We start from the raw sequence: 25,505 nt of genomic DNA on the forward strand, positions 1-25,505 counted from the left end.
ATTTCATTTGGATGGTAATAAATGGATGAACTTTCCAACCTGGCAGGTGGAGAAAATGCCTGCTTCCTGAGTTCAAGCTCACTTGGGCTTTTATGTGTCCATATTCTCTGTCTTTTATGTGTCTATATTCTTGTGAACTTCCCAAGTTCTTTTATTTTTGTTTTTAGTTTTTGTGATTAAAATAAAAACAATAATTTATTTTCCATTTTCTGATTGTATTTTGCATACTGGCTCATATTTTCCCTCAAGTTGGCAGATTAATTAAATGATTAATGAAATACTTGACCATCCCCTGTACAGCATTTTGGATAGATCTGAACATGGTTAGAGTTTCAAGTGGTATATTTATTTAAGCTTTTGGGATATGCCAACAAATATTACTCTGAGGCCACTTAATTCACTCCACATTATGAAGGTGACTATACTTTGGGTCAGAATGTGGACTCCTATTTACATTAATGAGAGTTGTTCCTATATTTAAATAGAGTCATATAGGGATGTAGTATTTGTATGGGTTTGCTTTTCCACCCCATCAACATATTTGTGACAATCTCATAATCATTCAATTAATATTATTAAAGTCTTCATAAATATATTATATTAACTACCTCATTTTATAAATGTAAGGTGATGTAGTAAATACAGAATAAAAGGGACACAAACCTTGTGTTCTTGGAGAGGGCTATAATGAAGTGCTTAGAGATCCTTCCGTTGAACTCGGGTGCTACGTTGTGCTTTGAAGAGTAGGAAACATAGGAAGTAATGGAGTGAGGGGCCCAATCAGGTGAGGAATCTAATGCAGATGGGCTCCTGTAGTTTTCTTATCAGCAGAATGGAAGAAATAAACAGGCTGGAGGAATCACACTGTCAGCCCTGGGCTAAATTTGCCCCACAGATAGGTCCTGTCTGGCTGCTCAGTGTGGAAGTGTTTAGCGAAAAATATTTAATGAAAAGAATTTGTTGTCAACATGGAGAATTTCACTTTTTAAAAATTCATAACTTCTGGGAAGATTAGGCCTGGAGAATACAGATCCCAGAGGCAGGCTGCCTGGGTTCAAATCCAAGGTCGGCTCATTATCAGCTAAGTAATTTGGGCAAGTTAGAGGAACACAAAAAACTCATTGTGCCTCAGCTTCCTCATTTGTAAAATGAATATTATAATGGTGGTAACCTCTATAGGTTGCTCTGAGGATTAAATGTTAATCTATCTAAAGGGCTCTGAATAGTAACTGGCCTATAGAAAGCGCCAGAATATTAGCTGCCAGAAGTAGTGATAATAGTAGCTGAGATCTTCCCTGTGCCCCTCCAGTCTCTGCTGTCCTCTTATCATCCAGTCGGCTTCCTCCTTCATTCTGCCTACCGCTTATAGGCATCTAAATTCACTCCATGAAGGGGCACCTGGCTGGCTCAGTTGGTAGAGCATGAGACATTAGATCTCGGGGTTGTGAGTTCAAGCCCCACAGTGGGGGGGGCAGGCTGTACTTAAAATAATATTTTTAAAAATCTTAAAAAAAAATTCACTCCATGAAATCACCATTGTCCCCGGTACTGGTGTATGGATTGAATGATGTGCCACAAAGACCAACCACATGTGTTGTTTTTATCAAACCACTGCTGTTACTGACAGTAACTGTTCTTGGTGGTCAGAGAAGCAGAAGACAATGCTGAGTGATGGGAGGGTATGGGCTGGCTGGCATTGGCTAAGATTTTGAAATCTATTTTCAATGTTTTGAATCATCAATACACATAATGTGTGGAAAGGAGTACCATGTGTTCAGACAGTGTGACTGGCTTTCTAGAAGTTCAGAATAGGAGATGAGAAAGAAGAGTGGGGAGACATGGGCTGTCATGGAGCCACCTGCAAAGGTCTCAGATGGAGGTGGTTGGGAGGTATATCTGAGGAGAGGTGGGAGCATGACCGAGGAGCACGTATAAACAAAATAAGGGTGGGAACAGAGCCCCAGAGAAATCCAAGGGTCTAGACTAGGGAAGCCATATAGTTTTTTTTTTTTTTTAAGGTTATTTATTTATTTATTTATTTTGAGAGACAGAGCAAGAGGGGAGGGTCAGAGAGAGAGAGAGAGAGAGAGAGAGAGAGAGAGAGAGAATCCCAAGCAGATTCCAAGCTGTTAGCCCAGAGCCCAATGTGGGGCTCGAGCTCACGAACCACGAGAACAAAACCAAGAGTTGGATGCTTAACCAACTGAGCCACCCAGGTTCCCCTAGAAGTTTTCTAAAAGAAATGAATAATTAGTTGAGTCTATCCCAGCTCACTGACTTGTGTGACCCCTTTACTCTCTGCACCTCTGTTTCCCCATTTGCATAATAAGGGTATATCAGTCTCATTATAGCAGGGCTGTTTGGGCTGTGATCTAAAGTAACCCAACTCCACCTGGCATTAGCAAAAACATAAAATTATCAGCTCACATGACTGAGATTTTTGAGGCTTGAACTTGCTTCAGGAACACCAGGATCTAGAGGCTCTGATGATGTCATCAGGATCACCCTTCTTCCCTCAGTTCTTTCTCTAGTGTGGGTAGCCTTCACTCTCAGAGGTCCCTTGCCTCCAAAATGGTGACCAGAGACCTCAGGATTTCCTTCTCTCATTTTAACAACTTGAAACATCTCTTTTCCAAGTGCTTCAGCAAACATCTCCTGGCTAAGTCTTCTGGTCCACTTGGGCTCACGCACCTATACCTGAGCCAGTCACACTGTCAAGAGATTTTGGTATTTCTGCTGGCCAGGACTGGGGAAATGGAGATGCTGTTCCCTGAAGGAAAGGGGCAATGCTGGGCTGGCAAAAAACAAGAGTCCACCGTGAGGGCGTTTTACTCTGCTGCTAAGGCCCTTTTGAGCACCAGCATTCCATGACGGCAGGCTGTGCCCAAGTTTAAGAATTTGTAGAAGCCAGCATACACACACACACACACATGGAAATGTTCTCAGGTGGCAGGGAATGAGGATCACTCTCACCCCGGGTTGCTCACTGGTGGTGCTGGTGAGCAGATTGCCTAATTAAGACTGTCAAATCCAATGTGATGCCATATGGCCTCACTCTTCAACCTGTTGAGTGTCTTTGCTCACATGGTTCTGGAGCTGATGTAAATCTCTTTTATTTCTGCTTTTCTTCAAGGGAGTAAGAGCACAGGAACATACGGATGTTGCAGGAGCATCTCCTAATTCAAGGTATTAGAACCAAATGAATTGGGCTGCTTAATGAGTAAGGCATCAAAACATAAACTGGGAAAGATGAAGCATGGCTTTCTGAGAAGGCAGAAGATCTTATTATCCTGTAATAGACCAAATCTACACACATTCTGATCATTGTGGTGCCCTCTGTCCTTTTCATGTTAATTTTCACGAAATTTTTGTTGGCTTGAAAGTGAGAGGACAAGAGGTGGAAATACTTGCCAGCCAAAATATCCCCAAGCATTTTTTTTTTTTTTTTTTTTTTTTTGTATTTGGCCAACTTCACATTTTCCTTCTGGAGACAGAAATAGGATATAAGAAAGGAAATGATATATGTGGATTCCCAACTATTCATTTAATTAATGATTTAAGAAACACAGAATGGTCACCTATCTTATGCCAGGCCCTGTACTAGATGCAAGGGATAAAACTGAACCAGAGTAAAAAAGATGTCTCCTGTGTTGTCACTTTCATTCTTGTGGAAACAGAGGTACAGACAGGATAAGAATAAACTCCTAAGAACACAGGAAAACAATATGTGAAAATCTGATGAAGAATACTATGGAGGAAATAAGACACAGGCATATGTTGGAGATTAACGATGGAGATTTTTGGATGGCTGCTATAGAATGGGCTGCCGAGGAGTTTTCTCTGGGAACCTGAGCCTGTATTATGAGCAGGGAGACTGGGCCGGTGAACATTTAGGTAGAGGGACCACATAAGTCAAGAGCCCTAAGATGAGAATAGGTCTTTCAGTTTGAGATTCTCTGATCCAGGAAAGGGGCTACTATTTTATCCATTTAATCAAATCAGCTACTCTGTAAAATAGGATTATAAACCCCATTTTATAGATGAGGGCGTGAAGGTTGATTAAAGGATCCAGTATCTCAGAAAATGGTGAAAAACATGCTCTGATCTTCTGACTCTGTGTGTTCTCTCCACATGAAAAGCTACGCTCAGTGTCCTCCCACAGAAGCACCCCCATCCCCTTTTTTTGAGAATAGATCGGGGTGACCCTGAGAGCCTCATAGGGCTGACGTGAGGGTGCCTGCATTGGATTGCTTAGTTCCATCACTTACAGTGGTGACATTCTCAGCCAACCTCTCAGCTCCTCAGTTTCCTCATCTGTAAAACAGTAGTAATGTTTTGTGGGTTGATCAAGATAACACAGGTAGGTGTTAGGACAGTGCCAACGACGTGCAAGCTCTATATAAAGGTTGGCATACATATTTTTTTAATTTTTAAATTTTATTGTAGAGAGGTGGGGAGGGACAGAGGGAAAGAGAATCCATGCAGACTCCATGCTCAACGTGGAGTCGACTTGGCTCCATCCCACGACCCTGGGATTATGACCTGAGCCAAAATCATGAGTCAGATGCTCAACTGACTGAGCCAACCAGGTGCCCCTAAAGGTTGGTATATTTTATCATTTGAGGGAATAAGGCCAGGGAGGCGAATGTCTATAGAATGATGCTGTTGGAACAGGCAGCACCAGCATCTACAAAGGTGGCACAGATAGCAAAGCTTGGCTCCTTTGAAATAGAACGCGGTTTCTTCCTACTTCCTCCGGGTCTCCCTTTTAGGTACTTTCATGTTCTCAGGGTATGTGCCATCACACCCACCCCCAACACACACACACACACACACACACACACACTGCTGCCTCATGCTTGGTCTCTTTGGGCTAAATGTTAAAAGGATGCTCCCAAGAAGCATTTGAGAAGCGATTCCTCCCAGCCTTAGATCAGATGTGTTTTGCAATTCAGGGAGTTAATAAATTGCATATGCTGTACATTACACAGCTCCACCAGGGGGTTATGGGGCAGTGCTTTGTAATAAAACAGATATTTTTGCGGCAAAACATATGACTATTTACCCAAAGCAGGATAAATAAGGACCATCACATCAATTCAGGTTGGGTTTTGTGCCAAATGAGTTATGAAAACACTTTTGTATGCCGAGCCTCCTGGATTTCAGAAATGCAGAGTGTACTCCTTAGGAGAAGATTCCCTTGAAACATTGCAGACCTCAATTCTGCTAAAACATTCGGCTGGCCTCTTCACATGCCAGCTGCTTCTGGGGGCAGTGGAGTGTGGTAGCAGCTCAGACTCCAGGTTCTAGCTGCCCCCCACAATCCCGTTCCTCCTTGTGAGCAACTTTGTAAATGATGTCTTGGCAGGCCACCCCTGAAAAGTGGCCAACCGCTGCACCAGACTATTTCATTCTTATTTGAAGCCAAAATAGTTGTCAGCCATCCAGGTTCCTCCTAACTGTGCATGTCAGCTGATTCTGGAGCCCTCCCAGAGGATCTATTTTTAGCTAAAAGTGGTTTTAATTTTCATATGTATACATTAAATCCACGGAGGTGGGGGGACTTTCCAAATAAGGAACATTGATTCTGAACAACATGAAAGAAATAATTAGTGCTTGAAAAACAGTTCAAAATATGAGTCGAAACCTCTAAGGAATATGGTTAGCGCTGCATTTTTCAGTGGAAGGAAGTTTGCCGGATTAAAAACAGAAAGCGAGGGCGAGTAGGGATGAACCAGGCCAGAAGAAGGATCCAGATTCACATTCTAGGCACTGAGGAAGGGGACAAGACTAGGGGGGTCTGAAATAGAGAGCAACTGGGATTGTCAGGTGGGCACCCATGGGCATGTGGCCCAGTGGCCATCCACTCCTAGTGTCCAGTGGGGCACGGAGGGCACGGGCTAGAACCAAGTCCTTGCCACACTCACCAGGGATGGGAGAAGGGCAACAGCCCTTAGGAAAAGGCATGGGGCCCGGCACATGGCAGCTCTGATCAAGCTTCAAGGCATTTTGTTTATTTTGGAGCAAGGCAGTTCTGGGGTGGGTAAGACCTAAGATCAAGATGTATGTAAATTTTTTTTAATGTCCTAAGTTGCCTGCTTTACTTTTGGGGCAGGCCCATTCAAACTTTTTGTTCTCATCATGTACATTTTTGATCAGGCACTTCTCTGTGGTGGGTATTCTCTCTTTGTGTACCTAAGGAGAGGTTAAAGAGTTCTGTGTTATGAAACACTTTGTCAGCTGTAATTACAATTCAGTGACTTTATCAGTTCTGATGAATCGCGACCAACTCAAGACTTTAAAGAAAAGGAGTTAATGGGAGGAAGCTGTGGAGCTCACAGGTTCATCCAAAGCCCCAAATGAGAAGACCTCAAAAAGGACAGGAAGTAAAGAAGTTCTAAGAGTTTCAGCAACAGGAACTCAGAGTTTAGGACAGTGCTTTTCAAACCTGCTATAGTGAGAGATTGGTTTTTGTTTCAATGCACCACAGACTGTTACTTTTGCAATCAATCAGTCAATGAATCAATCAATAAAAGAGCTGTGAAATTATAATTTTCAATAAATTAAAAACGTGACTCATGTAGAAATACAAGGTGAATACAGGGCCAAACTCACCAGTTAAAAAGCGCTCTAAGGCAGGTCAAAGAACATTGTAGGATCTAGGTATCTGTGGTGATTTAATCAGGAGGAAATGTTAGCATCAGTTTGCTAGTTCACATATAGAGCTGGCTAATGTCCTACAGGGCAGGAAACTATAACCTTTGGAGTTATCTTTTCTGCTTAACATTATTGGCATCTCTACTATACAGAGATCTACAAATCAACATGTAATTTCACTGAGTCTGCAACCTTCAATAAGTAGTAAACAATGAGGCTGTTAACTTGAAAAATAAAACCTCTGGTAATTTCACCAGCAAAAAAAAAAGGTGTGTGTGTTGGGGGGGTGGGGGGTGGTTGGTATTTCGGGATAGCCGAGCATTGCAATCCCAGACAAGCAAGCTGTGGCAAAACCACTGGGGAGTCCACAGCACAAAGCAGAGAACCCCCTCTTTTAGAAAGGAAAGGAGCTAGTCAGGAAGGCTGTTGTAAACAAAAAGGCCATTGGAGTAAACTGGGAGTTTGAAGTACAGAGGCTTTTCATTGGCCGAGTTGTGATGGTCTCTCATTGGCTGAGCTGTTTGGGGGTGGGGAGCCTTTCTTCCTCCTCATGAGATGGGAAAGTAGAGTGTACTTGCCAAGGGGTCTCTTCTTATTGGGTCTGAAATTGGCCATAAGTGGTAGGGCCTGAGAACTTCCCCTACTGAACCTCCCAATTCCATTTTAGTGAGGGTTCTCTCTATTAATTCTCACAAGGTGGGTAAATTACATTTTCCTAGATAATTAAATAATCCTTGAATGGACCTATTAAGTAATGCCTGTATATGACCCTGAAAGAACATTCTTGCCCCCAACACAACATTTTTGTTTTACTTTCAATTTTTTTTGAAGTTTTTAATGTTTATTCATTTTTCAGAGAGAGAGAGAGGGAGTGCGTGAGCAGGGGAGGGGCAGAGAGAGAGGGAGACACCGAATCCAAAGCAGGCTCCAGGCTCTGAGCTGACAGCACAGAGCCGGACATGGGGCTCAAACTCATGAACAGAGAGACCATGACCTGAGCTGAAGTCAGACACCAGTGGGCGTTCCTTACTTTCAAGTTTTAAATAATTTTTCTTAACAATATAATAACATTTTTTGCTATAAAAATGAAAAAGCAAAGACATAGAGAATGTAGGCTTTTAAAAAACTAGACTCATGGGCGTAATATTACTCTATCAAATTGCTTTTTTTAATTAAAAAATTTAATGTTTATTTTTGAGAGACAGACAGAACATAAGCAGGGGAAGGGCAGAGAGAGAGGGAAAGACAAAAATCTAAAGCAGGCTCCAGGCTCTGAGCCATCAGCACAGAGCCCAGTGCGGGGTTCGAACCCATGAACTGTGAGATCATGACCTGAGCCAAAGTCGGTGCTTAACTGACTGAGCCACTCAGGTGCCCCTCAAATTGCTGTATTTATCTTGTCATGGGCCCTTTACAAGGGTTTGGGCACTGGTGTCTGGACCACACCTTTAGCTTTGTAGACCTTAATAGGAGTAGCTGAGCTCACTTACCTTCCAGTTTTGGGTGTCTGCCTTCAAATTCTTGGAAGAGAAGCCAATAGACTCGACATTCGTCAAGAGCCCCCACTGTGATCTGGGAGATAGGTTTGGTAATTAGAGATCCAGTCCCTAAAAAAAGGGCTCCAAGCAAAAACAAAGCAAAACAAAAACATCAGAGGCATTCACACAGTTACTGAGATCTGAGAGCTATGGCCCAAACAAGCTGGGGACCGGGGCAGTGCAGGGTTTTGATCACAGGGAAAGATGTCGATAAACCACCATATTCGAACATCACTTGGGCTTCCACATTTAAGTTTTCAGTCACGTGGCCAACAACTCAAGGTACAACTTCCCAAAATATCACCAGATGACTCATGTTAATAAAGCACAGGTACATTTATTTAAGCCTACTTCCATAAGGAACACCACCTTGACAGAATCTTAGCAACGTCTCAGAAGGTGGAATTCAGAATGGATATTTATAGGGTTTGCGAGGAGGGTCCAGGCTCTCATGATTTAAGGTAGGAAACTGACATCTGGTAAAACTCATGACATACTGATTTAGTATTGGTAGGCATGGCATAGCGAGGTTCTTAGGTAAGCCTTGAATTAAGACCTCCAAGTTGTTTTGATAAATGCTCTGGTGGGCAGACTGCCCCCTCCTGAAACAGTAAAGTTTTTTACTGGTTTAGTCTTATCTTTCTTGAGCAAAGTTTTCTGGTAACAAACAATTCTTTCAAGTTGATACAGTGGTCTTAGTTCTTGGTTCTTAATAGCTGTGCCATATTGATGTGGGTGGTCTCAGCTGTCACAACATGGTACTCTGCATGTTTTCTAGGTCAGAATTTCCTAAACTTCTCTCTACACAACACTGTCCTATAGAATGGTAATAAGAATGCACAATGGAGAACAATATTTTGAAGCTAAGTAAGTTTGGAGAATGCTGGAGGGGCAGGAGGGGTTGGTTTGTATTTTAACTATAGGCCACTTTTAAAATGTGAAAAGTGCGCAGTAAATGTTCCAGAGGCCTACAGACTTGCCTCAGAATGGAACCCCTTACCGGTCAAAAAGAGTTCATTCAATCCTCCCTAAGCCACACACCTTCTACCTGCACCCCAGACTCAGGCTACCTTTCCATTCTCACCTGGGGGCTAGGTTAGAACCGCTCCTCTGAGCCCCAAACCTTGTCTTTCTTCTTGAGGAGAGGGAAAAGTAGAAATATTTTTCTTTTTCATTCTTTCTTTCTGCTGAGCTCATAGGAAAGAAGGTGGAGTAAAATGCTTAGAAATAAACATACCTTTAAAATAGGTTCTGTCACATAATGACTTTGGAGTCAGGCTCAGAAGCCAGACTTTCTGAGACCCAGGGAACCTTCCCATCTGTCTCCCTCTCTAGCAGCCTCCCTGTCTCCTTTACACAGGTTAAAAGGTCCCAGGGTGGGTGGAAACCTCTCCTCCATGCAATCCTGATTTAGCTCTACCTCAGGCTTACAGTAAAATGTTTGCAAATTAGACAGCCCTTTTCTGGCTTTCAGGACTCTTGTTTTGCTTAAGTCATTAGGCCGAATATTAAATCTTTCACTCTCTTTGCACTCCTGATTCAACATCCTAATCCTCCCTACGGCAAAAGATGCCTCTGGCAAAAGAGCAGGGAGGTCAACTAGGAAAATCTGAAAAGAAAGGCACCTAAGTAAATTTTAATAAGATGGCCCCCCTTGCTTGAGGCACAGACCCAGGCTTACAAGCAGGCAGGAAGCCACTGTATAACCACCCAGGAGTTGAAAATAGAGGTTGGTTCTGGAACCCCTCCTGTGGGTTGATGGCTTTAGACAGCTTGCCTGTCTTAGAATTTTTTAAAGATCAGGTAGGTTTGAGTAGGGGTAGAGGCGTCAATACTGGCCATTGGCAGGAGTCAGGAGATCTGGGCAGACTTTAGGGGATTTACAAACCTCTAGGAAGTTATTGGTGACCTGAGCACAAAACCCCTGGTGCTTTTATCTTTATCACTCTGTCTCCACCAAGACTCCAAGCACCAAGACTCCATCTCCAGTATTTATGCCCTTCTAGATGTCACCTGAGTATCTGGGATTGAGACATTTAAAATAAGGGTTAGGTCTGATTTTATTGAGTATTTTAAAAAGGCAGCAAAATGTTATGTTCTACCTCTTCGGATCCCACCAGCTTTGGACTATCCCAGGGAGAGGAGCCAACATTTCCCGAAGCTTCCCAGGCTGGGTACATGCTTTTTACCATCCCAACTCTGGTCCTCATAGCATCTGTGACAGGCAAACCCCCAGGCTCTGCAATCTGAGCCCTGGGATCTAAGTGCAACCTGTCAGCCTTAGTAGCTCTGTGGCCTGGGTGCAGTAACTTAACTTCTCAGGGCTTCTGTTCCTTCTAAAAGGCAAGCATCAGTGAGGTACTGAAGGTGAATCTAAAGCTGACACACAGACACTGCTCAGTAAATGGTAGTTATTTATATCAATTAATGCTATTTAATGATGGGCTTCCAAACCTCATTTTGAGCTCTGTGACTAAATGATATATACTGTACTACATACAGATTTTGTTCAGGCTCTATCCTATCCCTCCAGATATTTTCCACTTTGCAATGGGAGGCACTCACCTCCCCAGTGGAGCCTCCTGTTTCTCCTCCTACCCACACGCTTAATCCCATAAACCGGCTCTGGGCACAGGTACCTGGTTGAGGGGCCCAAATGTTTGTAGTTTATTATTAAAATGTTTGCCGTTACATTTACACAGTGCCCGACTGGGTTGATTGCTTCATATATCGACAGTACTAAAGCGCATACTGAATGTTTTGCCTGCCAAGGGCCTTCATCTCATTCAGCCTGAGCATATATAAAAGTGATTGGAATGGGAGCGTTTGCTCTGTTATTTTGGTGATGGATTTAGGGAAATGGAAAATAGCAAATTGCTTTGTTTCTGGACCTTTGCCAGGTCCTTCCTGGTTATGGATACCGCTTGCCTGGTTGATTGAAGAAGGCCAGCTGCTATTCCAATAGCTTAAATCAATGGCCAACGGTGCCGATTCGCACGTGTGTCATGCTCAGTGCAGTGACACGCATGTTATAACTACCAATTAATAACTTTTCTATTATGTATCAATACGATGCTGTATTTCACAAGTGGATCAGCCCTTTAATACTAACATTGACACTGAGGTCAACTCCACTTTTATTACGTCCTTGAGGAGATTTAGATACAACTCCCGTCCTCGAGTACAGAAGTCCATGCAACAACCTCAGTTTCTACATTTATAAAACAGACTGAGTAAGGCCCAGGTCCTGGGGCTGGGAAAATACAATGAGATGCAGTCTTTGAGAGCATTTTTAAAGACGTGAAGCATCACCCTCTGATATCCGGTGCCTCTTTAGGAAAGATTTCCGTCTGTGTTTACGTCAACTCTTTCACATGGAATGTGTGGTTGACTTACTATATGCAACATCAGTTTCCAGTGTTTTGTTGTTATTTTTACTTTTGCGTGATATGTTTGGAAAAGGCACATGGCCAGGGGTGACTCAGTGGCTGAGCTTATCTATGACATGTCACGTGAAAGTGTTTGGGTTGATTAAGGCTTCGTTCAGTCTGTGCCTCTGGGCTATCTTGCATGGAGGCCTAAGCCTGAACTTTGGGTGGTTTTATTGGCTGGGGTCTCCAGTAAGATGACTCAGAGATGGACATTGGTATGTGGGAAGTTTATTAGGGAGTGCTTTGGGGGTGGGCACATGGAGCAGAGCTGGGTACAGGAGAAACTGCTCTGATACAGTCTCACCAAAGACTCAGCCAATCTCCAGGGATCTCTGAAGCCAGCATGCCCCTTCGGAGTAGTCTCGAACTGGGTGAGAGAACCAGGCCTTTTTAGCTCAACGGTGATCTGTCACTGGATGTGGGCCATGGGAAAGAAGTACGATCCTAGGGGAGAAGACCCTCTATAGCCAAGGCGTTTCCAGAGAGGGGCTGACAGTCAAAGATGGTCCCCAAAGGCGGGGAAAATAAATCCTTCAGCCCTGAAGAGAAATCTGACAGGCGCATTGCAGCGTCCACTATAGTTAGGTCTAAAACAAAGCCATCTGGCACCCACTGAGATAGCTCCCAGTGGTCACTGCCGCCCTTGGAGACAGACACCCACTTCCTAGCATTTTGACCTGGCACGGTGGTGGGGAGGAGGCTGAAGACTGACTGCTTCCCCCTGTGGTACCATAGCTAAGCACTGGTTGGTGACCCCTGTACCTCCTTCTCTTCCTAGCTTCCATTCTTCTGAGCATGGCAGCACGCCGTATCCACCCCCACCTTCTGAAGTAGCACTCACTGGTGTTTGTCTGTTTGTTTGTGAATCTGTAATCCCATAGAATTTCTATCTTTCAGGAGTTTTACCTTTCAGGTATCCTATCATTAACTTTCACATATGATTATTTGTGTGTGTGATTATTTTTGTCATTATTTTAGGCGTCTCTGTTTCTATTAATTCAGGTAGAAATAAGTTCTCAGCTTAGTCTACCATCTTGACTAAAAGTCCTCATAGTGTTATAAAGATGGATTTTAATGTGTAAAAATATACAAATTTTTTAAGCAGAAGACGAATAACATAATGTTTTTAGTGATTTTTTTTTTCACAAAATAAAGATAGACTAGAATTTTCTAAAGGAATAGAATAAAGAGGATGCTGAGGTCATAAAAACAATTCTCTTGACCCATCCATTCTAAACTCTTGAGAGCAGAGGCAGAATCCATCTCAGGATTTTGAAAATGGAAATTAATTATGGATATGCCGGAGCATGTGACGTTTGAAGGTGTATTGGGCCGATGATCCTCGACACTTGTAAGAGGAGGGGCCGGATGCTTTGGGAAACGTTAACAGAACTTTGCTCCCTGTCGCATTTGCTCCTGGTATTACATATTCAATCTGAACTCTCTAGGAAGGGCAAATGATCCAGTTGAGAAAGACTTCTTGAAAAAGAAATATTATTTAATTAATGTCTGTGTCGATGGTGATTGATGTATGAGGTCACCTGAGGACAGTTCACACTCTTCTGGATGTTTCCTTGCTTTCTTTTACCATATTTGATAGTGTGTTCTACAGATCCAGGCTATATTTAAAATTTCCAGAATTAAAAAAAAATAGATACAAATTTTTTTTTATGTACAAGTATGTTACTCAGAGCCCAATTTATAATAAGGAAAATTCAGAAACAGCTCATGGAAGAGCTACATAAATTCTGATACACCCATATGACTGAGTATTATGTGGCCCTGAAAATACATTCCTGAAAAATATTTAAAGACACCGAAAAATGTCACGATCAGATGCTAAGTGAGAAAAGCAAAATGCAACACAGTGTAAATGTAAAACCAATTAGATCTGAAATGCTGTATTTGTTTTTAAAAAGCCTGCTAGAATATACTCCCCTGGAATTTCCTCAACACTAATACTAGGCTTATTTATTAAATGTTATTAGGTAAATATTTTTTTGTAGCCTAGTGAGTACAAGAGGGTTTATTATGTAACTGTTTTCCTTAACAAAATGCTTATTTTAGAAAGTAGAGGAAAGCCAAAATGTATTTCCTTCACAAAACCCTACAACTTGGGTATGTCCATCATCTTTCCTGCCCCCGAGTCTCTCTTCACTGTTGGCATTACCCATTGGATGGAGCCCTTCCAGGATGGCAACCCTGAGGGGCTGCAGTTCTTAGTCAATGCATGCTCTTCTGCACCTAATGTTGTGGCTCCAAGCAAGTTACCTATAACTTCTCTGAATCTCAGTTCTCCAGTCTGTAAGATGGGTGCAGTAATCATACCTGATTCTACTTGTCTGGTGTAGATTAAATGAAGTAATGCATAAAGTGCAAGGCACAGTGAGGAGACCATCACTCGATGTGTTTTAAAGATAAGTGATTAACTAGGGGCAAGAAACAAATGGCCAGAAAGCATTTCCAGCCTCTACACTGCTCCCCACTGCATCAGACCCAGGAGTACCCTGAGGTTCAGTGGGACGTGGGGGTATCGTTGAGCCACGAACACAAAGTCACATTGCTGCAGATCTCCTGGCCTCCTCTTACTTTCCCTGGTGCATTTCTGTGTGGTGTCTACTCTAACATGTGTTCTCCTTAGAGCAGACTTGGAAGGAGTGGGAGGTCGTTGTGCTCCATTTTAGGAGGAACATTTGACAGAAGTAAGTGGCTATAAAATATAAACAGGTTAACATTTTGTTATTTGGATTTCAATGTGAAAATTTGATTTATTATGTAACTCGTGTTTTATCACAGAGGTGACCGATGTCTGTGATTGAAAATTGGATTCCAGAATGTTGTCCCAGCCTGCGGCACTTTCTAGATAAACATTCTAGAGTGGTGTTTTGGCATTTTCTTCACCAAAATGACGTATATGTTAAAAAATATATAGGTGTTTGGAAAATAGTATGTCAGAATATTAGCAGTTATTATTTCTGGGTGGTTGGATTACAAGCAATATTCACTTTTTCTTTGACTTTCTTCTCACCTCCCTTTTTAATAGTGAGGCTGTATTGTTTGTATTTTAAAGAAAATGATGTTCATAGGGCACCTGAGTGGCTCAGTCAGTTGAGCGTCCAACTTCAGCTCAGGTTATGATCTCGTGGTCCGTGAATTCGAGCCCCGCGCTGGGCTCTGTGCTGACAGCTTGGAGTCTGCTTTGGATTCTGTGTATCCCTCTCTCTCTGCCCCTCCTCTGCTTGTGCTCTGACTCTCTCACTCTCACAAATTAATAAATGTTAAAATTAAAGAAAAAAAGAAAATGATGTTGCTTTAAAAAAATCCCCTAACAATAAGCTGTAGAGAAATACCTTAAGTTCAGCACACTTGATTTAGAAAAGCCTGAATACACACACACACACACACACACACACACACTGATTTTTTTTCTTCCCGTTGCATAAAATTGACATTGTAACTTATTGACATTGTAACATGTAACTTATGATTCATTTTACACTTCTGATTTCGTAAGTTATTGCCATCGTGTGAAATAAGGTACCCAAGTGTTTCAACCATATTAACGGCATATACTAAGTGCTAATCTTTACTAGTAGAATATTACCAGGATCAGGCAAGGTCCAGCTGCCCTGCCACGAATCCACTCAGCCCCCTCAGAGGCAGGCATTAGTATCATCCCCATTTGACAGACGTGGAGACCAGGCACGGGATCACTCCCTTCCCGAGGTCCCACAGATTCCATCTGGGCAGTCTGGCTCCATAGTCTCTTCCGTCTGCCTCTGCTGTCTCTGACTGATGCACACGCGTTTCAGGCAAACCTGTGGAGAGCTGCATGTTAGCTGGCTGGCTATTCGCGTGGTCAGCTCTGCTGGAGGGGGCTGCAGGGTCACATGTGTTGTCTCATTTCTTTTTTTTTTTTTTTTTTTTTTTAACTTTTTAGCGTTTATGTATTTTTGAGATAGAGAGAGAGTGAGCACGAGTGGGGGAGGGACAGAGAGAGCGGAGGGAGACACAGAATCCAAAGCAGGCTCTAGGCTCTGAGCTGCTGGCACAGAGCCCAGTGCGGGGCTCGAACTCACAAACTGTAAGATCATGACGTGAGCCGAAGTCGGACACTCAACTGACTGAGCCACCCAGGTGCCCTCTTGTTGTCTCACTTCTTAACCGCGCTGGAGAAAACATGAGCAGGGGCCAAGGGTGATTTTTATTTTCTCTGGTTTCTTTCCTGCCTTCCATCCTTCCGTTCTTCATCCTCTTCCTTCCTTCTTCCCCACTTCCTCCCACTCTCCCTCCCTCCCTTGCTTTATTCCTTGCTTCTTTCTTTCATCCTTTTTGGAAAACACAAACCAAAAGGGCATACAAAATAATATTTAATTAAAAAAATCTACTCATACTCTTAGTAGGATTTTTACCAAGCCCTTTTGTTTTCTGTTCACTCTTTCTGGTATGAATAATGCCCGCTCTATTTCTTGGCTTATTAGAAAGAAACATAGTGTTTTGATTTTTTAAAAAGAAACTGTTTAAGTGAAGGGTGCCTGTGTAAGCCTACCATTTTTAATGCAAGGATTCAATAAATCCTAGACTTTGCATCTAATGTGTCGAGGTCTGAAGAGATCTGTCCTATGAGAGAGTTCACTAATTTCAATTATCTGATTTTTATTATCACCTTCTGTGGGTCGGAGAGACAGGATTTTATAGAATGCTGTCACCTGAGGCTGTGACAATGGGGTTTCACACCATTAAATCCAGAAAGCATAAGAGAAAGGATAAGAAATGAGAGGGCTTAAAGACATGCTAGTTTTATCGTGAAAAATAGGACCTAGTGAGCGGCTATGAGACATAAAAGTAGGGGGTGCTCACTCGTGATCCATGCCTTTGCATGTGAACTGCTTCTATGAATAATTAATTTCATGTTAATTATTATTCTCATCACCATTGTATCACTGCAGTTGTACTTAGTAGCGAGGAAAAGGGCAGGTAGCATGATGTAGGGAAAGCTCTCAGACTCGAGTGTGCATCAGAATCACAGAGTGGGGAGAATGTGTTTGCAAAATGCAGGTTGCCAGGTCTCATGCTGATGCCAGCCCTTACGCTCAGTTCAGACTGGTACGACTGGGGTGGAACCTGGGAATATGCATCCTTGTCAAGCATCTCAGTCGATTCTAATGCGGGCGGTATGAGGACGACACTCAGAGACACTGGTGTGGAGCCCACGCTTTGTCACCCATTCGTCTCAACACCATTTATCTTCCCAGCACCTCTTTGGCCCAATATTTAGTCAGAATTTGTTTCTCACCCGTATGAGAGGGGTACATAAGCCCACTCTTTGCTCTCAGAGCTGCCTGTCTGGGGCAAGGCAGCACAGTGGAGACATAGCCATCATGCTGATCATAGGGGTCATCACCATCTCCAGTCCTTGCTCTGTGCCTGGGACAGTGTTGGGGCTTCGTGAACACAGCATATTCCTAAAGAGCTCACTGATTGGAGCCCAATTGCTTGGGTCCAGATCTTGACTCTTCAACTTGCTGTGTAGTCTTGGGCAAATTATTTAACCTCCTGGTGCCTCAGTTTCCTCATATGTAAAATAGGGATATTTGTAATACCCACATCTTAGGTTCTTTGGGGGATGTATTAATTTTTTTAACGTTTTATTTATTTTTGAGAGACAGAGTGCGAACAGGGGAAGGGCGGAGAGAGAGAGACAGTATCCGAAGCAGGCTCCAGGTTCTGAGCTGTCAGCCTAGAGCCTGACACAGGGATCGAACCCACCAACCATGAGATCATGACCTGAGCCGACGTCGAATGCTTAACCGACTGAGGCACCCAGGCACCCCTAGGGAATGTATTTAAAAATTACTATAGGGGCGCCTGGATGGCTCAGTTGGTTAAGCATCCAACATTGGCTCAGGTCATGATCTCATGGTTGATGAGTTTGAGCCCCATGTTGGGCTCTCTGCTGTCAGCATGGAGCCCGTTTCCCATTCTCTGTCTCCCTCTCTCTGCTTCTGCCTCTCTCTCTCTCTCTCTCAAATAAATATTTTAAAAATTACTATAAATAAAACTCCTAGAACAATGTCTGGCCAATAATCAAGTGTCATGTAAGTGTTAAATAAATATAACCATTGTTGATCAAATTCGTGCATGTACACATGTTCTCTCTTTCCTTTTCCTACTTTATTGCCAACATAATGCAGATGTATTCTAGTAGCTGACAGACTTTTAAAGTGGAGACCAGTTTTTGGAGCCTCTGTGCCTTGGGGAAGGAAATCTGCAGGTATTAGATGGGTTTGGCAGCCAGCAGAGGCATGCAGCTGGGGAAGGGAGACTCCCTGGGGTGGGGGTTTTAGAAGAGAGAGCTGGATTCAGTTCTTCTAACTAGGAGAGCTGACGGGTAACAAAACGAGGCTCCCTCAGTTGTCTGATGTAGCAGACAAAGCAAGATATTTAGTTAATAGCAGCAGCCTGGTGCCTATAATTTTCAAGTCCTGGGAGGCACATTATGTTGCCCAGAGTAAGCAGAGAGGTAGAGGAGGGAAGTAAGAAGAGTTAGGGAGAATCTATTTCCCGTGTCCCTTGTTGTAGTATTTGACTCACCTCAAGTTAACACTAATAGAACATTTGCTCAGAAATGTCATCGCTGAAATAAACGCGTTAAATTTAAACTCTGACTGCCCCAATTCATCTGTTATGTAGTTGAACTGGGAACAGCTCAGACTTAAAAGGGATCTCCAAGTTTTTCTCAGCCAACAAGACTTAGGCCACTTTGTTTTCTCAGATTGTGCAGACTTGTCCAATTTTTGGATGAAAGTCCTTTGGATACTCGGCAACCATACTATTTTTCCTCCAATCGTCGACTTAAAATATAAAGCAGAAGCTGTGAAAGAAAAAAAAAAAAAAAAAACCAACCCAAAGTTCCTTCACATCTTTATTTTCTAGCCAACTATGGCTTTAGTCTGAAGCTCTCTCTTTTAGGGAGAAAAATCACATTTGTACATTTTCTCGTGGTTGGCTGGACTTACCCACAGATTCTTGGGTGATATTCAGGAGGATGCTTTGTGTTTTGGCTGTGTTGGAATTTTTCTTCGGGGACTATATATAGCAGTGGAGGGGGGTGGTGTTCAGCTCTTTCTCAGCCTAGAACTATCTCATCCTTTTGCAAGAGATGCATACAGAGACCATAGCACGTTGGGAACTATTTTTTTGCTTTCCATTGTAACACTTTTAATATAAAATAGATTTTCGTAGTTTGGTTACAGATGCAGTATACTGTGGAAAATTTGGTTACCCTGAAAAAGCACAATGAAGGAAATAAAACCATAAAGGACCCACAAAGAAATAACTAGTTTTATGTGTTTTTTTCCTATTTATCCAGTCATCCATCCATCCATCCATCCTTCCTTCCTTCCATCCATCCATGTATTCATCTTTCCGTCTCTCCACCCCTTCATGCTTTCACTCATCCCGGGAAGAAATAATGGTACCTTAAGAGTACTCTTAAGGTAAGGTATAGTAGTGATGATGATATAGGCCCTTTGTGGCGTGCTTTATGCTTTCAAATCCTGGCTGTGCCCAGCACTTTCTGTAACCTTGGGCAAGTTTTTATGGTTTCTTTTCCTCTCTTATAAAACGACGTTAATAATAGTGCCTCCTTATACATTGTGTCAGGATTTAATGATATAATCCATATAAGATGATTGGCAAAGTGCCTGACATAAAGGGAAGTTCTGAATAGATATTAGCTATCCTCATCATTATCGTGACTCTGGCTTATTTCATAGAGTTACCAAGCTCTGATAAGAAAACATATAGAAACTACTTAATTCAGTGCATAGATATTATGATTGTAAATGCAGCAATATACAGATGTGTATTTTGTTTGTGTTACTGATATCCGAGCCCCGTGTTGGGCTCTGTGCTGACAGGTTGGGGCCTGAGGTCTGCTTCAGATTCTGTGTCTCCCTCTCTCTCTGCCCTTCCCCTGCTCACAGTCTGTCTGTCTGTCTGTCTGTCTCTCTCTCTCTCTCTCTCAGAAAAAAACATTAAAACAAATAAATAATAATAAATAAATACATAAATGCTATTTTAATAACCAAAAATATTCTATAGTAAATGTATTCATAACCAATCTGTCACAGCTATTCATTTAGAATATATCAAATTTCTGTGGTTATAAATAATGCTGTGATGAACATGTCTGTTCGGTTATTTCCTTAGACTAAATTTCTAGGAGTGAAATTGCTGGTTATATGTTGTATACATTTTACACCTTAACAATATTGCCACAGTGCCCACCAAAAAGTCTACACCATTCTCCATTTCCGACCATGGACGCGACGGCCTGATTTTCTGCACTCTTGCCAGCCTTATGTGTTATTGCTGCAAACGTTTGCCATTCTGTAGACAAAACATACGCTCTCATTGCTATTTTATTACTTGCTTTTATTTAATTAACCAGCATAGTTAAACTTTGTCATATGTTTGGTCCATATGACCAAAACTTTTGACCATATTTATTTCTACTTCTTCAAACTGTAAACTCAATAATATTTGTGCACTTTTCCATTGAGTTGTTTGTTCTTTTCTTAATGGTTGTGCCAGAGTTTAAAATTTGATTTTCTAATGGGAAGGCTTTGGGATTGACTCTTCCAATTTATGAAAATTGGCTAAACCGTTCCTGCATTTGCTGCGAGTGCCTACAGTTTACAGTATTCCTTTAGCCAAGGATGTATTCAGTCAAGTGCTGTTGGACTTGAACCCACTCCTAAGTGCCCTGGACACTTCTTACCACCCTACCTTTCATTGGATCTCATTTCATTTCTGTGATGTTTTCCTGCTTCTTCTAGATTTCAAGTTCATTTTGCTCATTGAAGAAAAATAGTACGTAACAACGGTAGATACCCACTGCTTTTCGTCTGCCTCCCATGTGTCTCGTCTGGGCTGCATTCTCGTTGTTTTTTTGTACTTCGTTTTCAGCCTGAGCTTGTTAGATGACTCTTTGTGCAATCACATCCGTGCAGATTTCTCACCCCAGAAGCCTCCCTTTAAATATGGTGAAGAGGCTACCCAACGACTTCCCTTTAATATGTAGAGAATAGCGCTTTAAATCTTGTGCCTAAAGATTCATCTTCACTAATGGCCTAGTGCAGAAGTCAGCAGACTTTTCTGTAAAGGGCCGGATAATATATATTTTCAGCCATGCTGGCCACACGGGCTGTGTTGTAACTAAGCACAGAGACAGCCATGGACAATAGGGAAAACACCTGCCTGGCTGCGTTCCAGTGAAATTTTACTTATAAAACAGGCAGAGATTCAGTGTGGTACATGGGTGATCGTTTGCCCACTGCTGGTCTAAATAAGAGAAAAGAATGGTAAAGGGAGTGATGTGGGAGAATACATTTTAGCTCATTACTCCCTAAGGGCAAAGTGCCTTCAACATTACCAGCCTATGGACTTGATTAGGTGGAGAATTCCCTGGAGGACTGCCTTTCCTCCCTGCCATCCCTCCTCCCCCACAGCCCTAAGAGAATCCAGCCTGGAGGGAAGGACCCAGGCAGAAAACACCTGGGGAGAGGAAGAAAAGAAAGGGAGAAGCATGTCCAAATGGGACACCAGCCACTCACCACACTCCAAAGCTAAGGGTGGCTTGAAGCATGATGCAAGCCTACTCCGGGGGGTGCAAAATACGGGAAGCCATGGTGTGCTGGTCCCTGGATCGCATTTCTGAATCTCACCAGTTTTCTTTTGACTCAGTATTAATCCGGAAAGCTATTGTTTTAGCTGAAAGGGCTGTGTGTCAGGTATTTATTTCACTTGATAATATTGATGGGATTTGTTTGTTTTTTATTTTTGTCTCTTTGATTAGCCACCTAAGGCATTATTTTTCTGAGACCCAAGCTCCATAACGACCTTTTGTAAAACAACACATGTGCACTCCGAAGGCCCTGTCTGTCTCCTCTCCCGGCCTTGTCATGGAAAGAGAAATCAGGCCACCGCCTCATTACAGCCTGCCTTCCTTGTAAGCTTTGTGCCATCTACAATAATAAAGGGAAAACGTTTAATCTGGCCGTGGCAGGGACTGCTGGTAAGAAAGGGGACTGGGGGGTCATGGGACCCACGTGACTGATCACATCCCTCCTTCTCTGTATGTCTCAGTGTCCTTCTCTGTCAAGTGAGGGGTTTGGACTAGAAATAGAATGATACGTGTGTGGCAGGTGTCCCGTTGCTGTGTCCTCACTGCCTCTGAAAGGCATTGCTGCACAATCTCTGTGTTCTCCCTGGTCCCCTGGAGAGAAAGCCTTCTTGATGCAGGCCTGCTGGACTGGCTGTTCCCACCCCATCAGGGGATGGTCTCGAAGGCTCCTGTGCCATTGAAGTTTGTGATTCTTAACATGGAACTCAGACTGGTTCTATGGGGTTATTCGCTGCCATGGTCAGCGGCAGTGCTGAAACATCGTCCTTGTAGCTGCCCCTAAGTGTAATTAAGCCCCTTGAAATGTAAACTCTGCCCAATGAATGGACGTTTGCAATTCGCCTCTGGGTTTTAGGGGCAATAGTTTTTCATTTTCTGTCTTAGGACCTGTTATGAAGTGACTGTCTTGAGCAAGCCGAGGAAACGGAGGCTACTGTCCGTTCACCCGACTCTGTTTGTGTTTCATTGCCTGGGATGTTTTAAGATCCTGTGCCTTCAATAGATTTCCTGAGCTAATAGTTTGTCTTATTTACTTCGCTAGGCTGTAATCGTTGCTGCGGCTGACCATTTTGATAAGCGACTTGTGAGAAACATTCTCACATGAATGAGAGTCACTCTTTAGGTGGTTCTCCTTAACCTGTTTTCAATCACAGAAAATAATTCCCTGGGAAATCTTTTCTTTGATTCAAAAAATACCCCTTAAATATTTAAATACCATCATCCTGAATAATGTTGAATTGATTTATACATGAGATTAACCATAGCACCCTTGATTAGGGAAACTTGTGCTTGATCTGTCTATCCATCTCTCTCTCTCTGTCTCTCTCTCCCCCTCCCTCCCTCTCTGTCTCTCTGTCTCTGTCTCTCTTTCTATGTGTTCTCCTGGCTTCATAAATGAATTAGGTAACTCACTTCCGGTGGAGCAGAGTGGAGAAAGACATACACGTAGGAAATTAGGATAGAGTTGGGGGAAGTCTGGCACCCATTCTGTGTCTCACGTACAGACACTAAAGATGGTCTGTAAATATGGAAACTTGTTAATAGACAAAGCGAAGAGGAAGATTTTGCCGGGTCTTTGGTTCACAGTGTCCATAGGATATAAGCATTGCTCAAATCATGCTGCTATTTCTTTGGTATTGAGACCTAACAGACTTTTCTGCTATGGGTTCTGACACAGGAGGCACACGTGATAAAGTTGCCTCTGTCTGTATTACATTTCAACATTGCTTTAGACAAAGCAAAAAAAAAAAAAAATCTGTGTCTTTTTTTTTTTTTTTTTTTTTCCAGTTCTAGAACGCATGCATCTAAAAGGGCATGGATTTAGGGTTTTTAGAAGGAAGCCTATTCACAGAGAGGGTCATTCAAGAAAGGGAAGGCCTTTCTTTGGAGGTGCAATGGGTCACAGATCTCCATAGGAAATGTATTTATAATATCAATGTAGTTTGGGATATTGCTTCCCGGTGCTTTGTTTTTTAATATCTTAACACCCCCACAGACTCAGTGCTATATCTGACTAAGCTGGATCCAACATACAAAGCAGTAGCATCTCAATGCGTTTCTGATAAGTCACCTGGTCTTGATGATTCTGAGACACTGATCACTGAATGCTGGTTCCGGGCACAGGGATCCGCTTCCAGAATCTTCATGCAGGTTGATAAAGAAGGATCCCAGATGAGCATGGGTAATGAATGACCTGGCAGCCTGGTCTAGAAAGGATGCTCAGAGCAGGAGATCTTGACTAAGAGCCGCCCATGGCTGCAATTGTCTGGGACACACATTTGCACCAGTTGGGAAGCCCCAGAACCTTCAGTGAGGAGTAGGAGTTTGGTCTCTTGCCACCACTGCCAGCCTCAGCTTCTTGGAAAGGCCAGGGACTTCGTGAGCATCTCAAGCCCCTTTCTTTACTGTTCCTTTGCTAGAGTTGAAAATATAACCGAGGTGGGCCCTCTGAGGTCAGTTCTCCTGCCTCAGTGGAATCTGAGGTCTCGGCCATAGAGTCCTCATAGATGTAATTGCCCTTCACAGCGAGTAAAATTAAGTGACGTTTATAAGCTATCCTTGCATTTATTGCCCTACTCAGTCTTCACAGAAACTATAAATCTGGCAGGCCCAAGGGTCTTATCTCCATTTGGAGGTAGGTACCTGGATGGAGCCCAGAAGATTTAGAGGACTGTGATGTCAAGTCACAGAGGAGGGCTTTTCATAGCTTGTTTCTGTTGTTATTATTTGATTTCTGTAGTATCTTGGGACTCACTTCATACTTCCCCAGCCCCCAGAGGAGTAGCATCTAGTGTGGCTTTCCCTGAACCCCATCCCCATCAGAGGCTCTGGGTGAAATGAGTTTCCTGCTGGAAATTATTGGGAAAATTTGTGTTATTGGGAAAATTACCTCACTCTTGGAGACTCTTAACTTCCTGTGTATTGAACAGGTCCTCCAAAAAGAAGCAGGTTTTGTGGCACTCAGCATTTCCCAAAACCTTTTAGTTTTTAACCTCGTGATGCATTTAGAGGAGAGGACAAAGAATACACTTCGGGAAATTCTGTTCCAGAGCCATGGGTACCTCGCTAAGGCTAAGACTCGAGGACTGTCCTTCCTTCATCCTAGATTCCCCTGTATTGAGATATAGTAAGAACTCAACACAATGTTGAAGATATTAAATTTCATTGGTCGAAGGCCTTGGAATTGTCCACAGTACACCGTGTCTCAAGTAGACCGCTCCATTGTGTCTCTACCTGTCGATGCACTTGTCCAACACTTATTATCATTTTTTGGATCAGAAAATACCATCCTAGTAGAACCAAGAATGGTCCATGCTACAGAGAAGTGTGTTGTGGGTTGTGAATTCCAGTGATCATGGCGTTGAGCAGACTGTGGCTTATACTTTATCTCATGGCCCTGACTTGACGAACAGACCACACTTTAGATTCCCATATGATCCAGCAAAATAGCGACCTATTCAAGAATGAAGTCATTTAGAAATCCCACACCCGTCTCATGAGTCAGCAAGAGTGAGTCCTGCACATATGAGTGCTTCTTAAAGCTTTACTCTAACCTCAGAAAGTCCTTATCATACAGATGAGGACGGTAAGGCTCGGGGAACCCTGCCGTCACTCTGGGCAGTTTTGACTCCTCATCATAACTCCCACTCAGAGCTCTGTGATCTTGTGCAAGTTAAGTAACCTTTCTGGGCTTCTGTTTCCACACCTGTGAAACCGGGATGATGCTATTACCTCCTGCTAACATTGTCATGAAGAATAAAGGAGTCAACACACATAAAATGCTTAGAACCAGGAACTGAAAGCACTTGAGAAGAATGAGCTGTTATTTAATATATGCAATTTTCTCACACCTACACAGCACATATGCACACACACACACACACAGCCTAGCCTCACTCAGCTTATTCAACAAGACTGTTCCAGGTGAGATTTAACTATTTCCAAAGATCAACTCCACTTTCCATGAACAACGATTTTCCTTCATAAAGCTTATTGGGGGTGTTGTGTTGCCTCCTCTGAACACAGTTCTCATAAGAGGAAACCAAAAAAAAAAAAAAAAAATTGGCAAATAAATCTGGTTAGAGGAAGTGAGCCACATCACTCGATATCTACTTTGAAGGAGAAAATAGTCATTTCAGTTTGCAAATTATTGTCTCTTTACTTCATTACATACCAGAAGGGAGTTTGGGA

At 42.7% G+C, this 25,505-nt stretch overlaps 1 protein-coding gene across 6 annotated transcripts in view; it reads left to right on the plus strand.

The window, feature by feature from the left end:
• CDH13 (cadherin 13) overlaps positions 1-25,505 on the plus strand; it is a 1,030,961-nt gene that overhangs the window by 228,723 nt on the left and 776,733 nt on the right. The window contains exon 3 of one of the 6 annotated variants that reach the window (XM_042919727.1): positions 3,134-3,186. The exons of the other annotated variants lie outside the window; for them this stretch is intronic. Within the exon in view, the coding sequence (XP_042775661.1) occupies positions 3,159-3,186 (28 nt within the window). The 5' untranslated portion in view covers positions 3,134-3,158. The remainder of the gene's footprint in view (positions 1-3,133; positions 3,187-25,505) is intronic. 6 annotated transcript variants of the gene reach the window in all.

This window comes from Panthera leo, chromosome E2 (assembly GCF_018350215.1).
Source record: "Panthera leo isolate Ple1 chromosome E2, P.leo_Ple1_pat1.1, whole genome shotgun sequence".
Lineage (NCBI taxonomy): Eukaryota > Metazoa > Chordata > Mammalia > Carnivora > Felidae > Panthera > Panthera leo.